The sequence below is a fragment of the Carica papaya genome, chromosome 3 (assembly GCF_054855325.1).
Source record: "Carica papaya isolate Zhongbai chromosome 3, ASM5485532v1, whole genome shotgun sequence".
In the NCBI taxonomy this organism is placed as follows: domain Eukaryota; kingdom Viridiplantae; phylum Streptophyta; class Magnoliopsida; order Brassicales; family Caricaceae; genus Carica; species Carica papaya.
Window position 1 is genome coordinate 1,715,717 of NC_142311.1, and position 20,075 is coordinate 1,735,791.

Consider the following 20,075-nt stretch of genomic DNA (forward strand, 5'->3'; position numbering starts at 1 on the left):
TATAAATTCACACACTATTATACTTGGGTCATACCAATTTTGAAGTCCTAAACTTGAGATATAATCTTTTACTATACGAAAATTTTTGTAGGGTTCATAATATTTGCACACCAAATTTTTATGTGCCAAGATTATGATATGTTTGGTATATAAAAAATATATTTTTATTCCTAAAATCGTATAAAATTCAGAGAAAACTAGTATAAATAATGATGAATTTAAAAAATTTTAAGTTCTATTTTGTAAATAAAAACACTTTTTTTTTTTTTTTTTTACTTTCATTGTCTAAATTATGTATTATAAATTACCATAATAATCTAAATCTCTCTTGATTTTATTGTTGTATTCAAATTAATTGAAAATAATAATTGATATAATTTATGGTCACAACCGAGTCTCATCCCTACACAGACTGAACCCGGCCCAACCCGGCCCACGAGCATATTGAATGGAGGAAAAAGAAAACAAAAACAGTTAATTAAGATGCTTAGATTTGGGTGCCACTGCAACTGCCCTGCACGCAGTCGGCGGTCTGACCCCAACCACCGCTTCCTTGTGCTCCCACCGGCGACTTCAGCGCCCACTTGCTCCCCCTGACTTCCACTCGTAGTTATTGGTTCATTCTATGAAATCCACAATATTCCATCCCCTAATAATATCATATTTATAGTTTTCTAAACTTCAATATATTTCTTCCCAACATAATCTTAGATGACATCTACATATGTTAACTAACATTCTTACGAGACGAGATAGAATTGGTATAACCAAAATGATTCAGCATTGAAGTACAACCTAACAACAGTCCTTCATCATATCATAATCTAGAGAGGGCAAAAAAACCCATCTTACTAAGAAAGAAGCAGCATAAATGATCACTTGATTAGGATATTATTAAAGATCAGAACTTTAAGTAAAAAAAGAAGCACAAAAAATTGTTTTATCAGAAATAATTTCCAAATAGTATAAAACTAATGTGATGGAAGGAAGAAAAAAAAAAAGAAAAAAAGAAAAAACCTCTTTTAGTTCCTGTGACCAACACCAAAGTGAAACCTTGTCATGCGCCTGTCATTAAATGCATATTCAAGGCGCAAAGGCCCCAAAGGCGAGTCCACACGGATGCCAAACCCACATCCATATCCACTTCCAGGCTTCAGCCTTGCCCCAGCAGGGTCACCTGATATAGAAAAGCCAATTTAAACCAAGTAAAGAAAAACAAAGCTGCACATCTTGAACAGAGTCAAGAGACCATACATGCACATCTTGATCAGCAATTTGAGTGAGCTAAATCATGCAGTTGTTCAAAAGAATATATATATATATATATATAGAGAGAGAGAGAGATCGATCTTCTAAAGGGCATCTAAATGATCAGTTACAGGTGCAGCCTACAAGTAGCCATGCAAAAGAAACAATGTTCTTTCGCCAATGATTGAATGAACAAAAAGAGGAACATAAAACTAAACTTCTTGTTTCTGGATTGACTACCGATAGATCCACTTGATAGTATACTGCCTATATGAAATGGGAAGGTAAAAATGAGGACAGGAGAAGAAAAATTCTGTGCAAATTAAAGATGAAAGGCATACCAGGCACGGTAGAGCCTGATCCAAGATCAGCTCCATAATCAGCAAAAACAACCCCTTCAACTGGCCCATGCTGCAAAAAACAGAATATTACATATCAATAAAATGCTTACATAATAAGACACAAGATGCCCTTAGAATGGTACATGCATGATGATCTTTATGGACCAAAAACAATCATAACTACATACCACAGGAAAAGAAATTTCACCAGAGCCAACCACATAGGATCGACCAGATCCCACTGCGCCTTCTTCGTAACCTCTAACACTGTTTGTTCCACCAATGGCAAACGCTTCATGGGGAGAAAAGTTCCCCACCACATGACCACCAGATAAACTAGCAATGGTAACCAAAGTCAGCAAACTAAGTCAGCTAGCGCACCAGAGAAGATTCTTTGTTAAGGAAGGAAAAGATGAAATGTCCCCTTCTTTCTCTTCTCTTAGACCAGGAGATTAATATATCATGCAATACCTTAGTAGAAGGCGAGCAGGGCCAATTTCTACACCTTTCCTAGCACGGGCATTAACTCTACTGAAAAACAGCCATTCAGGCAAGACAGGAAGCCCTTGTTCCATGTTAAGTACAAACTGTAAAAACAAAATAAATTATGCTCCATATGCAACATAAACTATAAACATTGAATAGATTGTGGATACTAACCATTGAGGAGCCATGATCACCAGCACCAGTATAGACACTCTCAAATTTGGCCAGTAATGTATCATCATGAGTTTTACCACTATACATCCAAAAGATTATTCAAAAAGTAGATCAGAAGCATTGGAATTAAGGGGTATGAAATAAAAAAGATTAATGTATGGTAAATGAACAATAAAAGTTTGTTTACATGCAAACAAACATAAATGAATCATTTCAAAGTTCTGGGGAAAAAAACCTTGCTGTGAGAGGGCTGCTGTAGAAGTCCTTAATAATAGGAGTTCCTTTTTCATCACGAGCACCAGCATGCTGTGGATTAGAATCAATTAATGGAAGCAATACCACAAAGAAAATGAGACTGAATAGCAAAATATCGTGCATTATATGGAATATTCCACTTTTTATGCTCATGCTAAATCATGGAAAGCTATGTCAAACACAACTCTCAATACAGATCATATTAAACTCGCCCTCCTTTAACCCAAAAACCCAGTTAAAAGAAGTGGAAATTCATCATAATACCTGAAAAATAAGCCCAGCTGTTCCACTCCACTTTGGCCTGATTGGCCGACTAAACTCTATACCAGCTGTCACACGACCAATTGTCAGACTACTATTATCTGGTTGGTTACCATGAACAAGAGTTCCAGGAGTCCTTGAATTCTGATGCAAAATAGAATTGGTTTGTCCAATACTCAGATTCTCATCATTGGATGTTCACAGTGAAGAGTATTTTAGAAAACTAACACTTGTAATACCTGAACCATAATAGTTCTAGATGTTCGCTTGTCGTCTCCCTCAATCCATGGGTCTGTGTAGTTTACGCGGAAAATAGAATCTATCTGGCCCCTCTCTAAGGAAATATTAAGTTTCTGGTTTCTTCCAAAAACATTCCTATGAGAGTATGCAAAGCTGCACATAGAAATATAGGTTAGCATGAGGTTTGGGCACGTTAATTCACTATCAACTGAATATAGCAAAAGGCAACTTGATGAAGCACATATTATGGCAAATGCAGCAATTAGACAGTTTAGCATGTCATTTTACCTTCCAATGAGTCCCGATAGAGGGCCACTTGTTATCCTAGAAAGCAGAAAATCAGCATATGAATACTTATCCAGATATATCACAGGGAATACAATACAAATACTGTATATTAATACCACTTACCCACTTGATATGCCACCACCAGCAGAAAAACCTCCACTTGGACGTTCGACAACATTCATTATCAAGTCAACCTTACCAGTATCTAACCATTGCCAGGAAGAAAATGAATAAGTTTATTTTCAGGTAAACATAATAGCACAAATGAGATAAAAGATAAATAACAAAAAAAGGATGCATAACGGGCCATGGTTTTAATCCTCATTATATTTTTATTATAGCCTTTTTTTCTTATGCAAATTAAAAATAACAACATTATCTCACCTCCGGCAGGTTGAGGAATAATGCTAACATCTTCCATTATTCCCATAGTTAATACAGTATCTACATCTCTTTTCCCTTGAAGCATGCTGTACACCTACATGTATGGAAATCCAAGTTAGGATGTAGTTAAACTAACATTTTTAAATGGCCCACTATGAAGCCATAATTGATGCTAAAGAATGAATATATCATTTCAGTGTCATGTACGGTAACGACTGAGTCCTGATGTTGATAACAGATGGAAATAGAAAAAAACTATTCAATATTCTAATTAATATATACGTAAGTACATATACATATACATATATATACGCTGACATCTCCATCTAAGTGTAGAGAGTCAACATCATCAAGCCTATTACATTTCATAATGAGAATCATCTCCTCCTCAAGACTCAAGCCTATTATTGTCTAAGCAAGAATGCTGGATTACAAAACTACCTGCCCCTTCTTGGTTGTAAGTTGCCTAAGTATGGTTTCTGGCTTTGTCTTCCCTTTAGTTGGTTCACCACTGAAATGAGCAGCGACTTCTGTTAGTAGTGAAATCCTTTAATTTTAATGTTGTAAGAAATACTGAATATGTACTTCTTCCACTTAATACTAGAATACATGTGCATTGATAGAGCAGAAATTGAAGGTTCTTACGTCTTCCGATCAAGGAAACGAATGGAGATATTATTGACCTCAGCTTCTGCAACTTGAAGCCTTATTATACCTCCAGAAAGAATCTCAATCCCTGAAACCTATGATAATGGCCACCAAAAGTAGCCATAAAAAACAACATGTCATAAAGCAAGACCAACTTAAGGTCCTGAATCAAGAAACTATTCAACCTTTACTTGCAAAATAAAGCAACCATTATGTAATAAGTACTAACCAAGCCAAAAAGCCCCCGATCCATGTACCAACCATTGATTGATGATATTACTTCGTCCAAACGCCTAAGATTTACCACTTTTCCTGCACAGCTTGACACCGAAATTATAAAACATGAAGGTGTCCTATAAATAGTCTTCAACAGACCAAAGTAGATAATCATATACCACAGGCTATACCTACAGATCAGTGCATAAAAATGCATAAGAAAAAAAGGGACAACCTACCATATCCATCACGAAAAGAATCCTCTAGAAACTTTGTAGGAAGAACATTAGCACCTTCACAGACCAAACCATGGAACTCCTGATTTGGTTCTACCTTATACCAAGAATTATTATCAACAATTAATATCAACCAACTTACGGAAAAAACATGGGAAGGAATTTCTCACAGACTACCAACAGTTCCGTGCAATAAAATTCTTCACTTCACTGTTTATACTAAGCATAATCAACTCTTCTAACAACACACTAAGATTATGCCCGAAAAACGAATCGAGATTATACCTGAAAAACCAATCTAATACCATCACGGGTATCAACGGCAACTGGCATACACGAGCAGAAGTATCCACTATCAATGATCCTATGCACATCTTCTTGTACCTCGCGGACAGTGAGCGCTGAATTGGCTCGGGAAGCCTTCAAAGCAGCCAGTGCCTCCATCTCTAAGTCCTTTCTCTCAAGCTCCTCCCCATCTTTGTTCCTAACCAAGACCTCGCTTATCAGCACTCTCTCTTCATCGTGTCGACTAACAGAGTGACCCTTTTGTTGCTGCGTTTCCCTCAAGTCCGACCCAGATTGAGTCAAATCGATGGGTTGACTTAATGACAGGGACGCGGAGCAGAGCAAAGAAGATTTCCCGACCGGTACTCTTTCTTCAGAGCAAGAACTACACTCGAACGGAGGTGGCTCGTTGTGACGGGCTAAGGACAATGATGCTGAGCAGAGGAGAGACGACCTGCCGACGAGCAACCCCGTGGCTGAATGGAGCTTCTGAGCATAGAAGGAACACAGGTTGGAGTTCCCGGAGCGAGTTCCGAACGAGCCCACGAGCCGACTAAGCGAGTGGCGGGCGCCCAAGAGTTTCGACGTTATGGCCTTTGAGCAAAACTGTAGGTTGTTGAAGAGAGGATAATGTGGAGAAGAGAGAGGGATCTTGATAGTAGAAGATGAAAAGCGGATATCATCGTTCTTGCGCATCGTGGAATTTGAGAAGAAATGCGCTTTTCCTATAACTGAAGAATGGTGGTGATTCGGGGAACACAACAGAACCAGTGAAGTAAAATTAACAGTAAATCAAGAAAACCCCTAACTGCAGTAGCAAAGCAGAGAATTTTGCTTGCTTGGAGATTTCATTTTTCAGGAGGAGGAAGAAGAAAAGATAAACCCTAACAAAATGGTGGCAACCATATTTACCGCAGCTCTTGTTTGACAGTGAAACCATAAAAGCCGTTTGAGAATGGCAAATGACCGGGGGCGTCATACCCGGTACAAATTAAAAAATTAGCTAAATTAATTAGTTTATAATATGCTTATAATAAATTAATTATTGTTAATAATTTTTTAATCTCAATTATAATAAAACTATTCAATTAAGTGTAATTTAAAATGACATAAAATTTATGGATAAAATACTGTCTAATCTTTTGCCAATTCCTTATTATGGTTTTATAATTTTTATTTTAACTAATATTATTAATTTTTAGATTATATTTGCACATGTTTATGGTTATAAAATATATTCTGATTAAAAATTATTTTTATTTTATAAATTCTTCACAAATAGCGAGCGTTTAGTAAAAAAGTATCTATAAACTAAAATATTAATTTTTAAATAATTGATAAATAAAAATTTAATAATTTTTTAAAAGATATTTAATAAAAATTATATGATTTATAAAAAATAAATAAATAATTTAAAAGTTTTCATAAATAATAATGACTTATAAATTAGGTTTTAACGCCGTTAAATTTCACTGCGTGCCAAATTCGCCTCTTTGTTGTTGCCGAGGACGGGAACATAGAGATGAGAAAGCAGCTTCTGCAAATTAATTATAATAATTTATTAAATATAAATATAATTAATTTATTCTAAAATTTTTTAAAAATTATAACATAGATATTTTATTACAGATAATAATTTATAAATATTATTTTAAAAATTTATAAGTTTTTTTTTTAATTTTTTTTTATTTTATATACTGTAGAGAAGCGGTTGAGTTTGTATAATATGGTGGGAAAATCAAATACTTAAGACGTTAGCATTCAAAAATTCAAAAGACGACTCGAGCCGCCTCTTAAAACGACAAACCCCGCTCGCCAAGTGGTCTCTCTCTAGCCTTCACGGTTTAAACCCTGTTTTCCTCTCATCTTCTCTATCTCGACCAACGGAAAATGCCCTAGGAGACTTTTCACGAACCCTAATTCCTCGCCGTATCTTTTCTCTTTGTCCAAGACGTAGCCTTCATCTGCTTCTCTCCCTCGATTGACTCTTCCAGCGTTTTACGACGCGGGAAAGGTTTGGCCTCCTTCTCCTGTCTTTGATTGATATACGCGCGTTCATGTTGATATACACGTGCTTATATTTATTTCGATACGTGCACGTTCGTCTTTTGTGGAATTCAAGTTTGGAGTACGAATGGATTGGATTGGGTTATTTCACTATTTGGAAATTGAATGCTGATTATAGGGCTTTTCACAATAATGTCAGTATTGTATTATATTGGTTGGTTTTGCGTTTCAGATTGTATATTTTTGGAAATTAGGTTTGGTTGAGAAAGTGAGGTCGCAGTCAAGGGTTGCCGTTATCGGCTTTGCTTCCTTTGTTTTAAGTTTTGCTTTATAATTTGAATTCTAAAGCTTTGATTGAATTAAACCTTATGGTTTTACTAAATTAAAGATTTAACTATTAGTTTTATTTGATGGTTTCTCCTGATGTTAAATGCTGAAACTATGAGTAATCCGAAATGCAACATAGTTCATTTCGTTGCTTGTTGGGGAGCTGAAGAAAAATGACTCATTCTACTGATTCCATCTGCCATTTACACATCTTAGTGGATTTTATCTCACTGTTCTGTAGGATACTGGAATTGCTGAAAATATCTTTTTGGGACAGGAAGATGGAAGTCAATGATAATGAGATAGATGATCTCAATGCACCTCTCTTGCAACTTGAGGATAGCGTCACCATCACTATCTCTGAACCAGTTCAAACCATACACAAGAAAAATAGGAGGGTTGTGTTTAAAATAAGGAATATCAAGTGTGCGTCATGTGTGGTGTCCATAGAATCTGTCCTCAAAAATCTTAATGGCGTTGAGGATGTTACTGTATCACCAATTGATGGCCAGGCCGCAATCCAATATAATCCTCTGCTCATTTCGGTAAGTTAACCTTCAGATTGTTAAGAATCTTTGGGAGTTTATAAAGGAAAAATACAAGCTTCTAGATTGCTATACTACAACGTGTTTATGTCACCTTTGTCTTCTTTTTCAACATAACGAAGTATCACATAATTTATCTTTCTGATTAACTTTTTCTTATTTATACGCAATTAAATATATCCTAACCTATGTTTTGATTTATTTTACAGTAAATATCTTTGTCTGAGAGAAAAGAGAACGGTTATTTTATATTCAATATGGATAATAAGGAGATAGATAATGGAAGTCTTTGGAAAAGGTTCTACTTTCTGGGGACAGATAGATACAGATATTAGTTATCTCCATCTCTCTCTGTCTGCAGGTTTGTTTGTGTACATTGATGTTCATGCCCGTCCTTGAACAGATTCAAAAATTAAAGCACGCTATATAAAATGGAATTTTGCTGACTAACATAACTGAGAGCTCTTCAATTGTTTTCCATTGATACCTAAATGCTTCTTGACAACTTGATTTATTATAGAATTACTTCTTCAAAAGATAAAACTATTTGCTAAAAAATATTTCCTTAGACACTAGAAATAATAAAATATTAATTTTGCTTCAGGCAAAAAAAATTAAGGAAGCAGTTGAAGAAGCAGGTTATCCTGTTGACAAATTTCCAGATCAAGAAATAGCAGCGTGCCGGTTGAGGATCAAAGGAATGTCTTGTACCAGCTGTTCTGAGTCTGTGGAGAATGTCCTTAAAATGGTTGGTGGAGTGAAAAAAGCAGTGGTTGGTCTATCTCTTCAAGAAGCTAAAATTTTCTATGATCCAGAACTTACCAATACTGATAGGCTTAAGGAAGCAATAGAAGATGCTGGTTTTGGGGCAGATCTCATTAGTTCTGGGGATGATGCAAACAAAACACACCTTAGACTAGCAGGTGTTACTTCTGAAGAAGACGTGTCCATAATTCAATCCTCCCTCGAGTCAGCTGTAGGAGTGAGTCATGTTGAAGTAGATGCGGCAGAAAATAAGGTCACTGTGACCTATGATCCAGATATCACAGGTCCCAGATCTCTTATACTCTGCATCCAAGAAGCTGGCCATGGAACTAAGTGTTACGAGGCAAGCTTATACATTCCTCCAAGACAAAGAGAAACAGAGCAGCAGCACGAAGTTCAAATGTATAGAAATCAGTTCCTTTTGAGTTGCCTATTCTCAGTTCCAGTGTTTTTATTGTCTATGGTATTTCCAATGCTTCATCCTTTTGGGAACTGGATAGAGTTCAAGATTTACAAAATGCTTACTATTGGAACACTTCTTAGATGGATTCTTTGCACGCCAGTTCAGTTCATTATTGGTAGAAGGTAACAACAAATAAGCACCAGTTTCCTCTCTTTTTTATGATTAGTTTCTCATTATTGCTGCTCCTTATGTTGCCACAGTGTCAGCATCTCTGTTTCTGAGAGGCAGCAGTTATCTTTTCTGTATCTCAATAATCACTTGTTTCAGATGTCTTTATTAGGTTTTATGTGGGAGCATACCATGTATTGAGATTAAGATCTGCCAATATGGATGTTCTAGTTGCTCTTGGAACAAATGCTGCTTATTTTTATTCTGCATTTATTGCAATTAAAGCTATGACTTCCGACACATTTGAAGGGCAAGATTTCTTTGAGACGAGTGCTATGTTAATATCCTTTATTCTTCTGGGAAAATATTTGGAAGTTGTGGCTAAGGGAAAAACCTCAAATGCTTTAGCTAAGTTGATTGATCTTGCTCCTGATAAAGCTCATCTATTATCAGTTGATGATGATGGTCATGTTAATTCAGAGATGGAAATAAGCACTCAGCTGCTACAAAGAGGTGACAAAATTAAAATTTTTCCTGGTGAGAAAGTTCCGGTCGATGGGATTGTTACAGATGGTCAAAGCTATGTCAATGAAAGCATGATCACAGGAGAGGCCAAGCCTGTTTCTAAAAAAACAGGTGACAAGGTAACATCCCCTTGTTTTTTCCAGGTCGAGGGGAGAAAAGCTCACTTTTTTATTTTGACATTTAGAAAGTATAAACAGATTTATATATTCTTTAATCTTATGAATAGGTAATTGGGGGGACAGTGAACGAAAATGGTCTTTTAATAGTCAAGGCCGCTAATGTTGGGTCCGAGACTACACTTTCCCAAATTGTTCAACTTGTGGAGGCTGCTCAACTTGCTAGAGCACCTGTCCAGAAAGTAGCTGACACAATTTCAAAGTTTTTTGTTCCTGCAGTAAGTTGTTCTTTAGTTAAATTTTGTCAGCATTGTACTTTCGAATCTTGCCATATTTTTTAATAAAATGATCACCTTAGCTTTCTGTGCTAGCTATTTTTGTACTTGAATGTTTTTCTATTCTATTGTAAATTGAAATTCATTAGAATGTTTCTGGAAGCTGTAATATAAGCACTTTAGAACATGCAATCAGCAGCATGATTCTTCATTAATGTTCTACATTATTCTGTCCTCTTGTAATGTCTAATTTACTCTACAATCATTTTGTTCTTGCATTTACACCAGGTTGTCCTTGCTGCATTAGTTACTTGGTTGGGATGGTTTGTCCCTGGAATTGCTGGAATTTACCCTAAACAATGGATACCAAAGTCTATGAACGAATTTGAACTAGCATTGCAATTCAGTATTTCAGTGCTAGTAGTTGCTTGCCCTTGTGCTTTGGGACTAGCAACACCTACTGCGGTCATGGTTGCTACGGGAAAGGGTGCATCACTAGGAGTACTCATCAAGGGTGGAAATGGACTTGAAAAGGCCCACAAGGTAAGACCTCTGCTGTTTTCTAAGCATAATCATGGTGGATTATGCTCTTCTTGAGTTGAGACTTTGCGGAGCAATTATTTTCCTGGTGTCACTTCCAGGTTTGGTTTCTTTAGAAGAGAAGAAGCAGTTTTGCTTGTCAAGATATCAGCTAAATGTCCGATGAAAGAAGCCAGTTTTTTTATATAATGGGGTCTCCTACACAAGAAATTCCCTTTTTTTTTCTCATTCCGCTTCCTGCATATCAACATTAATCAGGAGAAAGGATGCTTCATATTTCCTTCGATAACTTCTTATATCTGTCTAAACATAATACTGGGGAGCCTCAACTACGGAGTGTATCGTAATTGGTTTTTTGACTAGAGCCTTGCTCACCCCTTAACATTTTTTTTTTCCCTTTTGGGCAAATATCACAGGTGAAAACTGTTGTATTCGATAAGACAGGAACACTAACAGTTGGAAAACCAGAGGTAGTAAGTGCCGTTCCCTTTTCGAGCATTTCACTGGAAGATTTCTGTGATGTTGCTGCTGCCGTGGAGGTAAGTTTCCTCATTTTGATTTGTATTATAATAGGAATGGTAAAGCATTCGAGGGAAGAAGGATTTCTGTGCACAAATGTTTTTCTGCACAGTAAATCTGAAGCGGGTTCAGGTATGCTTGGCAAGACATCTATAACATGAACTCAATTGTTTCTTTTCTGGATTTTGGCTGTTTGGTCTGGTGGGAAGGAAAATGTTGAAGTTTTGGAAGCAAATGATGAAGCATTTGTTTTGTCAGCACATGGTTTATATTAATGAAGCGGAATGTCCTTGAAATGAAAGAATTGCAGTTTTCATCATAAATAATGTATTATATGCACTAAAATGAGGAAAAGCAAGCAAGAATAGATTAGTTCCTAAAACTCTGGGTGGGTGATAGTTTTTTGTTTCTATTGAATGATGAGGTTAAGACTATTATAATCAACTATTCTTTTTTTATTTTTCATAAATGTGCAGGCAAATAGTGAGCATCCAATAGCAAAAGCACTGGTGGAATTTGCTAAGAAGATACGTCAGAATTTTCAGTCTAGCTCCTCTCGTGTAATGGAAGTTATGGACTTTGAAGTGCACACTGGAGCTGGGGTGAGTGGGAACGTCGGTGACAGAATTGTTTTAGTAGGGAATAAGAGGCTTATGCATTCTTTTAATGTCCCTGTCGATCCTGAGGTCGAACGCCATATTTCAGAAAATGAGCAACTGGCACGAACGTGCATGTTAGTTGCCATTGACGGAAAGGTGGCTGGAGCTTTTGCTGTTACTGATCCAGTGAAGCCAGAGGCTGAGCATGTTATATCTTATCTTCGCCTGATGGGCATCTCAAGTGTGATGGTGACAGGTGATAACTGGGCTACTGCAACTGCAATAGCAAAGGAGGTCGGGATAGAGGCAGTCTTTGCTGAGGCAGATCCATTGCAAAAGGCTGAAAGGATCAAGAGATTACAGGTAAACCTTTTTCTTCACTCGGTAAAAATATCGTTCTGATTTCGTAGGTTAGAAATTTGCCTAGAGTTGGTATCTTTGAGATCTTTAAAGGCTACTTTCGAAATAAGTTAAGAAATTTTGGAATTTAATTTGCGAATTGACAGAGGCATGTAGGAATAATGTAAATTCCATTAAAAAATAAAACCTCATAAAGTTTTATATAAAATTGGAAACAATGCAATTAAATTTATGTTGAAATTAATTCCAAGAAGAATTTGTTAACGTTGCCAGAGTGATTAAATGTGGAATTTAGTTATTGTTGCAATTTATTGTTTTAAGGTGTGAAATGGGGAATTTAACTACTCATAACCAATGTCTTTTATTTTTTAAATATCGAAAATGAAATCATATGCAGGCGAATAACACGGCTGTGGCTATGGTGGGAGACGGAATAAATGACTCGCCTGCCTTAGTTGCAGCAGATGTTGGAATAGCAATTGGCGCTGGCACTGATGTTGCAATTGAAGCAGCCGATATAGTTCTCATCAAGAGCAACTTGGAAGACGTAATCACGGCCATAGACCTCTCTAGGAAGACCATTTCCCGGATTTGGCTTAACTACGTATGGGCGCTTGGCTACAACATTTTAGGTGTACCAGTTGCAGCCGGAGTCCTGTTCCCTTTCACCGGAATCCGGTTACCACCTTGGCTTGCGGGAGCTTGCATGGCTGTTTCATCCCTCAGTGTGGTTTGCTCGTCTCTCCTGTTGCAGTCCTATAGAAAGCCTCTGCAGTTTCATGAGACTAAACAGACAACTTATTGCAACAAATGTGGGCAAAGAAGGCGGATGTTCAAACTGGTTTTCGGCTGAATTTTGTAAATGCATATTGCTAGTATGTGGCTCCAAAAGGCAGATCGTAAATAACTGAAATAAACACCCTTTCATGTTTCAGTTGTAACTCCATAAGCTGTAGAAGCACTTGCAAGTTGAGCCATTGTTTGGCAGATTTGTGCTTCTCCTTATATGTTTGAAATTTTCATTACCCAGTTGCTTAGTGGGAGTTGGAATTTAGATTAAAGATTTTTTTGGTACCAAGTGAGAATAACTTATTTACGTTGGAATTAATTAAAAGATTTATGAAAAGAAATTGAATTTTGAAATTAAAAGTGAAGAGAAAATATATCACGAAATATAATATACATTGAATTGATTAAAAATATATGATAAAGTTTGTATGTATATATATATATATATATATATATATGTCTGCAAACGATTCTGATAATTAAACAAAAACAAAAAATAATAAACCGGTAAGAAAAAGTTTCCGAGGATCTAAGCATGTCTACCGTAATCTCTAGCTGCAAAAATACCCAACGAATGACCAACCAAAACTAGCCACGTGTCGTGGGAAGAGCATTGTAAGTTCGCCCTGCTCTCTCTCTCTCTCTCTCTCTCTCTCTCTCTCTCTCTCTCTCTCTCTCCATTGAGCTTGGAGACAAAATTCATGCTCTTGTTAGCAAAAATAGAAAAGGCCTCCATTTTGGTATCTCGATGATCAAAGGGTAAACTCGATTCCCTTGTTCAGTTTTCTTTCCGTCGATATATATTGATCTCTCCCGGTTTTTTTCCTCCCGAAAGATTTTAGCTTTCATTTTGCAGTTTCTCCGAGAAATTGGGGATCACTAGGAGAAGCTTATTCTAAAACCTCCCAGGTTCTTGGATTCTCAGTTTTTGCTTACTTTCTGTTTGATTATGTAGAATTTGGGAAAGAAATAAAAAAAAAATGAGATATTCGGCATCTGGTTATCTATGTTTTCTGGCTGTTTTGTTTCTAGTGTTGGTACAATCGATTGAGCTTAGTTAATCAGATACGCCAGGCTATGGGTATTTCTATTTGTGTTCATGCTGTTCATTTTTCCCGGTTGAGACTTGAAAATGCAATAAGATTTTAGCTTCCTTTATCTATTGTTGATTAAATCAGCAGCGAAATAGAGCGTTCAGTGTTTTGTAATTTTGGATTTGATGGAAGGTTCGAGTTTGGGAAGTGGGTTTTTGTCAGGGCCTAGTGGGGAATTGTTAGACTTAGAGTCATCTATCAACAGGCATCAACAAACCCAGTTGAGTCATCCTTCATTAACCCATCAGCATCAAATGAATCTGGTGGGAGGTGTTGATCAAAATGATCATCATTCTAGGCTTAGGGAAGTGAAGGGCTCAACACCAAAATGCTTCTCGATGGATTTCGGTAAAGGAAAGGTAATTAGTCCAACAAATTGCCCAAATAGTGGCAATTTGACCGAAGAGGATGAACCGAGCTATACTGAAGATGGAAATGGTGACCATTCCAATTCAGGTAAAGGTAAAAAGGTAGTATCTCCATGGCCGAGAATGAAATGGACTGATAGTGTGGTTCAGCTTCTGATAGCAGTTGTTGCTTGTGTTGGAGATGACGGTATGGTGGAGGGCACAGAGGGGACTAAGAGAAAATCTGGGTGTTTGCAGAAGAAGGGCAAGTGGAAAACAGTTTCGAGGATAATGATCGGCAAGGGATGCCATGTTTCACCGCAGCAGTGTGAAGATAAGTTCAATGACTTGAACAAAAGGTACAAGAAGTTGAATGATATTCTTGGGAGGGGAACTAGTTGTAGAGTAGTGGAGAATCCTTCTCTTATGGAATCAATGCCTCATCTTTCAGCTAAAGCAAAGGATGATGTGAGGAAGATATTGGGCTCAAAGCACTTGTTTTATAAGGAAATGTGTGCATACCATAATGGCCAAACTATACCCAGTTGCCATGATATTGATCTGCAAGCCTATTATGTCCCTTCTGAGAGATACCCAAGAGAGACTAATGTAGTGGAGGAGGAAGAAGATGGTGCAAATAATGATAGCGATGAGTCAGATAATGAAGATGATGATGATCATGCTAATGGGGCTGGTCAGAGAATGAGTGAAGTGGGTGAGAGAAACGAGACCGATCAGGACGATAATTCTTGGTCACATTCTGATGGGCTGGATGATATGAAGTTGCAAATGGCTGCTATATTTCAGGACTCGACAAAATCATTGTGGGAACGAAGAGAGTGGATTAAGAAACAGACGTTACTCCTCTACGAGGAAAGACTTAGCTTGCAAGCCCAAAGTTTTGAGCTTGAGAAACAACGTTTTAAATGGCTGAGATATTGTAACAAGAAAGAAAAGGAACTAGAGCGGTTGAGGCTGGAGAATGAGAGGCTGAGACTTGAGAATGAGCAGAGTTTGTTGCAGATGAGGCAGAAAAAGTCAGAGATGAGTTTCAGGATGTCAGAAGCAGCAGCTTTTGATCCCTCTCACCCTGTCATTGATCGACTGGGCGGACATCAGATGAACTTTGCCAAGCATCAATAGCTCCTGGAATTCAATTGCCTGCTTACTTTCAGTATCATGTATGGCATTCTTCCAATCTTTTCTGCAATAAATGTTTTAGCTATAAAAACGTATGATTGTCGCGAAAGAAAGCAGATTTCATGTACTCATGAAGGAAGTTGAAGGGTGTTTGGCAAAGAATCTCAATTTCTCACTTGGTTACTTGTAAGCTTGAAATTCTTGATGATAGAAAACACCCTATGCTCAATTTTTCTTCATAAAATTTCTTCTTCAGAAAAAATGCTGAATAATACATTATAATTTACCCAGAAAAAATTGGTTTAACAGTTTTTAACCCAATTTCCACTTCTTCAAGTCAAGCAAAGTGGGATGTAAAATTTCAGAAATGTCATAATTATGAAGGCCATTACTTGTGAATACCAAAAAAGCCACCAATACTTTTCATAAACAAATAATTTTGTCTAATTTCCAATTAAGGAGGAAGACTTCTAATTTGTCAACACTAAAAACAGAGACTCCATGCTAATTACCCATTCATGCTTCCTACCAATCTATGCATACAAATCATATGGTCAATTTTCTCACCTATATAAATTGGAGTCTTGAATTATATACCTTATATTACAAGATAATAAATCAATATGAATATCTATACATATGGAAACTTAATAATTTAATACCATTCATGTCCAAAATATTAATAAAATATTTATTTTTTATTAAATTGTTAACAAAAATGTAATATTTATATAAATAGTATATATTGATTCAATATCAAAATTTAATTGGTAGATTAATAAAAATTTATTAATGGGAAATGAGGTCATCAATGAACACTATAAAAATAATTTCTACCCTTTGATTTTCCAATTTTCAGTCAACATCTTTGACCTCATCAAACCTTAACATGCACCACAGTACACCTCATAAATTCCCTAATTTTCTTTTTAAAAATAATTTTAGGGTTTTTTTTATTTAAAAGCGGGCAGAGACTCCCTCCATCTTCGCTCCCTCATTATTTGTTTTTCATCACTGCGAAAACAAGCCTCTCCTTCTCCATTTTTCTCTCTGACCTTTCCACATTTTCAGCGCAGAGACCAACAGGTATTTTCTTTCTCTCTACAAAAACGCCTACTTTCCCTCTCTCTATTGACAGATGATTCTGGTTTGTGTTCTTGCAGCCAGCGGATCTATCGGTTTACCCAGTATTATAACTGCTTTTGTTTGTTTTTTTAAGTGCTCTTCTTTCGGTTTACGTGTTTGTTTTCCATTGACAGATCCTTTCGTTTTCTTATAAACTCATTCCAGTCTCTCTGTGTTTATTGATTATTTTAGATCTGTGACCTCTTCCATTCTCTCCCACTTCGTTTGTCTCGCTCTTTTACTCTTCATTTGCAGGTCACTTAATCGTTTCATAGAGATTTTTCTCTCCCCGTATGTATATTTTTGTGCGTATATATACAATATATGTATCGATATATCTGTCTGTATATGTGGGTTTCCTTGTATGTATCTATCTGTCGATGTATTTCTTAATTGTTTTGTGTTGAATTTGTTTGTACTTTCACATAGATTTGCTTTAGGTTGGCCTATCATCTAAAAGAGTCTTCTCAAGATTGTTATTTCTTTTATATATGAATTCTTAGTATGTAAAGGTCGCTCTTTTTATTGGAGTTATCTCGGTTGATATTGGCTTACATTAACATTTTATTGAGATGATGATAGGGATCATGGTTTAGGAGGGAGAGATAATGACATTTTCACGTTTTAACCACTTGGACATTAGATATATTGATGGTTTTTATAGGAAGAGAGGTTATCGTATGATTAATATGTTTGGGGTTATTTTTACTTGGGCCAAAGTGAGTTAGCAATGAAAATGATATTTGGTTTTCTTTTCATATTTTTCAGATGTCAATTTTCAATCTCTTGTTTGAGAATTTCACTGACTGAAGTTTATTGGCTAATATTTTTCCAATTCTTGCAAGTGCATTGTTGGAAATGGAGATAAAAGATAAGGAATTTCTTTGTTCTTTGGTGATATTTTGTGTTTGGCATAAGTGACAATTTTAATGCAGTTAAGTTTAAAGCTGGAAAGGAATCAATTCAGAAAATCACTAATCAAATCTTTATGTTTTAGTTTTAACAGTTACAATGTGATTGACCAGGAAGAATGTTCTTGTTTGTAATTTGCAACCAATGATAAGTAACCTTATGGGTTGAGCTTGGTTTATAACTTTGGTTGCAAGGTAGATGTCCTTAGGATGTTAATCTCAAGTGTTATATCACCTATGACATGTAGATTTTTCTCTTTGTTTCATAAATCTTACAAAATTATATGAGATCATGTCCGATGGTTTGTTTTCTTATTATGTTGCCTATCCCTATTTTGTTTAATATTAGTTTGTAAACGTTCTAGACTATCTTCTGAAAAGTTTGTATAAAATGGAATTTTTGGCTGTGTTTTTGTAGTGTTTTTTGTGAGGAGAGATGGCTGAAAGGCACCAGCACCCATCAATCGTGCAAAAGGTCACAGGCCAGCTATATCTGGGTTCTGGCCTTTCAAAAGATGCTCAAACACACTTTGCTGGATTTCAAAGACCAGCTTTGCATGAGAGACATTTCACCTATGGAAACTATTGTAATGCAGCATTGAAGTATCCTGTGCAACTAACATGTGGAGCAGCCCGTGACCCATCTTTTGTTGCTTCAAATGCCTCACCAGTGTTTGTTCAAGCTCCATCAGAGAAAGGATTTGCTGGCTTTGCCATTGATTTTCTTATGGGTGGAGTTTCTGCTGCTGTGTCAAAAACTGCTGCTGCCCCAATTGAGCGTGTGAAACTCTTAATCCAAAACCAGGATGAGATGATCAAGACTGGTAGACTTTCTGAACCTTACAAAGGAATTGGTGACTGTTTCAAGAGAACAATTGCAGATGAGGGGTTTGGATCATTGTGGAGAGGAAACACAGCTAACGTCATCCGTTACTTCCCCACCCAGGTTCCTCACTTCTTTTCAGCATTCAATCACTGTTGTGTTCACTTTTTATGTGTTGATCCATTCCTGTGTGCTTAGTTCTCTATGATTTTCTCCTTTAGGCTTTGAACTTTGCATTCAAGGATTACTTTAAGAGGCTGTTCAACTTCAAAAAGGATCGTGATGGTTACTGGAAGTGGTTTGCTGGTAACTTGGCATCTGGTGGTGCTGCTGGTGCCTCTTCATTGCTTTTTGTCTACTCTTTAGATTATGCTAGAACCCGTCTTGCAAACGACGCAAAGGCTGCCAAGAAGGGAGGTGAGAGGCAGTTCAATGGCTTGGTTGATGTGTACAGGAAGACCCTCAAATCAGATGGCCTTGCTGGGCTCTACCGTGGCTTCAACATTTCTTGTGTTGGCATCATTGTGTATCGTGGTCTTTACTTCGGAATGTATGATTCTTTGAAGCCTGTCGTCCTAACAGGGAAATTGCAGGTTAGTTGATACACACATACAAGTCACAATCAGTTCATTTGGTTTAAGTCTTTCATTTTTGATCAATTTTTGAACTTAGAACATTTTTCTTTTTGATTTTTTTATCTGATGTTTTTTATTTATATTTCATAAATTTAAAATATGAACTAAACATGCATTTTATATTATGATTTCAGGATAGCTTCTTTGCTAGCTTTGCACTTGGTTGGGTGATCACAAATGGTGCTGGGCTTGCTTCCTATCCAATTGACACAGTCCGAAGAAGAATGATGATGACATCTGGTGAAGCTGTGAAATACAAAAGCTCTCTCGATGCATTCTCTCAGATCCTCAAGAACGAGGGCCCGAAATCTCTCTTCAAGGGTGCTGGTGCAAACATTCTCCGTGCCATTGCCGGAGCTGGTGTGCTTGCAGGTTACGACAAACTTCAGATGATTGTGTTTGGAAAGAAGTATGGTTCTGGTGGAGCCTAAACAAGGGTGTTCTTCTCTTGTCTGTTATGCTTATAGATGGTGATGAAAATCTGGGTTGATAAACAAACACAATTCATTTCAAAACTTCCAGTCAGTTGAATAATTTAGTTTAGAGAGGGTTTTATCTCCTTGAAATTTTAATTTTTTCTTCTAAAATTGATTCTATTGTTGAAAATTTCTCAACATTACTTCATCTATTTTTTGTGCTATTGATTAAACCCTTCCCCCAAGAAATGAAAATTAGTTTATCAGAGTATTTGTTCTACTGAATTCTTTTTGTCTGTTTCATTTTCTTTCCTCGTTGGTGATTTGTAACTCAGTGATAATCTGCTATTAACATGTATTATTTAAACAGAATAGTTCTTCGTAAGTACCAAGGAACTATAGACAAAATAATATGTGATGGAAAATATTTATTTACAGTTTTAAAACTTACAAATTATTAAGTTTTATCTTCAATTGTTTTAATTTTTTAAATTATAAAAATAAAATGATAAGATAAAATAAAAATTATTTTATTTCTTTATTAACATTTTTATGATTGTATAAAAAAAATCACCAATTACTGA

At 36.4% G+C, this 20,075-nt stretch overlaps 3 protein-coding genes across 10 annotated transcripts; 2 read left to right on the plus strand and 1 right to left on the minus strand.

The window, feature by feature from the left end:
• Positions 1-861: 861 nt before the first annotated feature.
• OEP80 (outer envelope protein of 80 kDa) lies at positions 862-6,015 on the minus strand. Of its 2 annotated transcripts, XM_022038543.2 has the most exons (16): positions 5,063-6,015; positions 4,781-4,874; positions 4,555-4,637; positions 4,323-4,420; positions 4,119-4,188; positions 3,678-3,771; positions 3,417-3,498; positions 3,294-3,329; positions 3,005-3,158; positions 2,769-2,909; positions 2,485-2,555; positions 2,250-2,328; positions 2,061-2,176; positions 1,778-1,925; positions 1,590-1,659; positions 862-1,177 (listed from the first exon to the last, which is right to left on the minus strand). In XM_022038543.2, exons 1-16 carry the CDS (start codon positions 5,756-5,758, stop codon positions 1,023-1,025), a joined length of 2,187 nt encoding a protein of 728 aa, XP_021894235.1. In that variant the 5' UTR covers positions 5,759-6,015; the 3' UTR covers positions 862-1,022. The 2 variants fall into 2 exon arrangements, with proteins under 2 accessions (XP_021894235.1, XP_088071101.1); XM_088214975.1 differs by lacking the exon at positions 4,781-4,874 and having other exon boundaries at positions 4,555-4,645; positions 5,063-5,292.
• Positions 6,016-6,814: 799 nt separating this feature from the next.
• On the plus strand, positions 6,815-13,272 carry LOC110811893 (copper-transporting ATPase HMA4-like). Of its 4 annotated transcripts, none has more exons than XM_022038512.2 (9): positions 6,815-7,076; positions 7,638-7,941; positions 8,546-9,291; positions 9,450-9,921; positions 10,029-10,196; positions 10,482-10,736; positions 11,150-11,272; positions 11,729-12,214; positions 12,609-13,272. In XM_022038512.2, exons 2-9 carry the CDS (start codon positions 7,678-7,680, stop codon positions 13,062-13,064), a joined length of 2,970 nt encoding a protein of 989 aa, XP_021894204.1. In that variant the 5' UTR covers positions 6,815-7,076; positions 7,638-7,677; the 3' UTR covers positions 13,065-13,272. The 4 variants fall into 4 exon arrangements, with proteins under 4 accessions (XP_021894204.1, XP_021894205.1, XP_021894207.1 ...); XM_022038513.2 differs by having other exon boundaries at positions 7,674-7,941; XM_022038515.2 differs by having other exon boundaries at positions 7,678-7,941.
• Positions 13,273-13,560: 288 nt separating this feature from the next.
• Positions 13,561-19,771, plus strand: LOC110812027 (ADP/ATP translocase, mitochondrial-like). Of its 4 annotated transcripts, none has more exons than XM_088214976.1 (4): positions 16,521-16,667; positions 18,036-18,563; positions 18,662-19,033; positions 19,210-19,771. In XM_088214976.1, exons 2-4 carry the CDS (start codon positions 18,054-18,056, stop codon positions 19,504-19,506), a joined length of 1,179 nt encoding a protein of 392 aa, XP_088071102.1. In that variant the 5' UTR covers positions 16,521-16,667; positions 18,036-18,053; the 3' UTR covers positions 19,507-19,771. The 4 variants fall into 4 exon arrangements, with proteins under 4 accessions (XP_021894096.2, XP_088071102.1, XP_088071103.1 ...); XM_088214977.1 differs by lacking the exon at positions 16,521-16,667 and adding an exon at positions 16,811-16,961; XM_088214978.1 differs by lacking the exon at positions 16,521-16,667 and adding an exon at positions 16,814-16,997.
• Positions 19,772-20,075: the final 304 nt, after the last annotated feature.

Excerpts from the sequence above, each read along its gene's own strand:
- OEP80 (XM_022038543.2), bottom strand. The coding sequence starts at position 5,758 with ATGCGCAAGAACGATGATATCCGCTTTTCATCTTCTACTATCAAGATC. Across the intron at positions 4,189-4,322 it reads CGTTTCCTTGATCGGAAGAC|TGGTGAACCAACTAAAGGGA; the intron begins GTAAGAACCTTC and ends TGCTCATTTCAG. Across the intron at positions 2,556-2,768 it reads CAGCTGGGCTTATTTTTCAG|CATGCTGGTGCTCGTGATGA; the intron begins GTATTATGATGA and ends TCTAATCCACAG.
- LOC110811893 (XM_022038512.2), top strand. The coding sequence starts at position 7,678 with ATGGAAGTCAATGATAATGAGATAGATGATCTCAATGCACCTCTCTTG. Across the intron at positions 7,942-8,545 it reads ATAATCCTCTGCTCATTTCG|GCAAAAAAAATTAAGGAAGC; the intron begins GTAAGTTAACCT and ends ATTTTGCTTCAG. Across the intron at positions 9,292-9,449 it reads CAGTTCATTATTGGTAGAAG|GTTTTATGTGGGAGCATACC; the intron begins GTAACAACAAAT and ends TGTCTTTATTAG.
- LOC110812027 (XM_022038404.2), top strand. The coding sequence starts at position 14,220 with ATGGAAGGTTCGAGTTTGGGAAGTGGGTTTTTGTCAGGGCCTAGTGGG.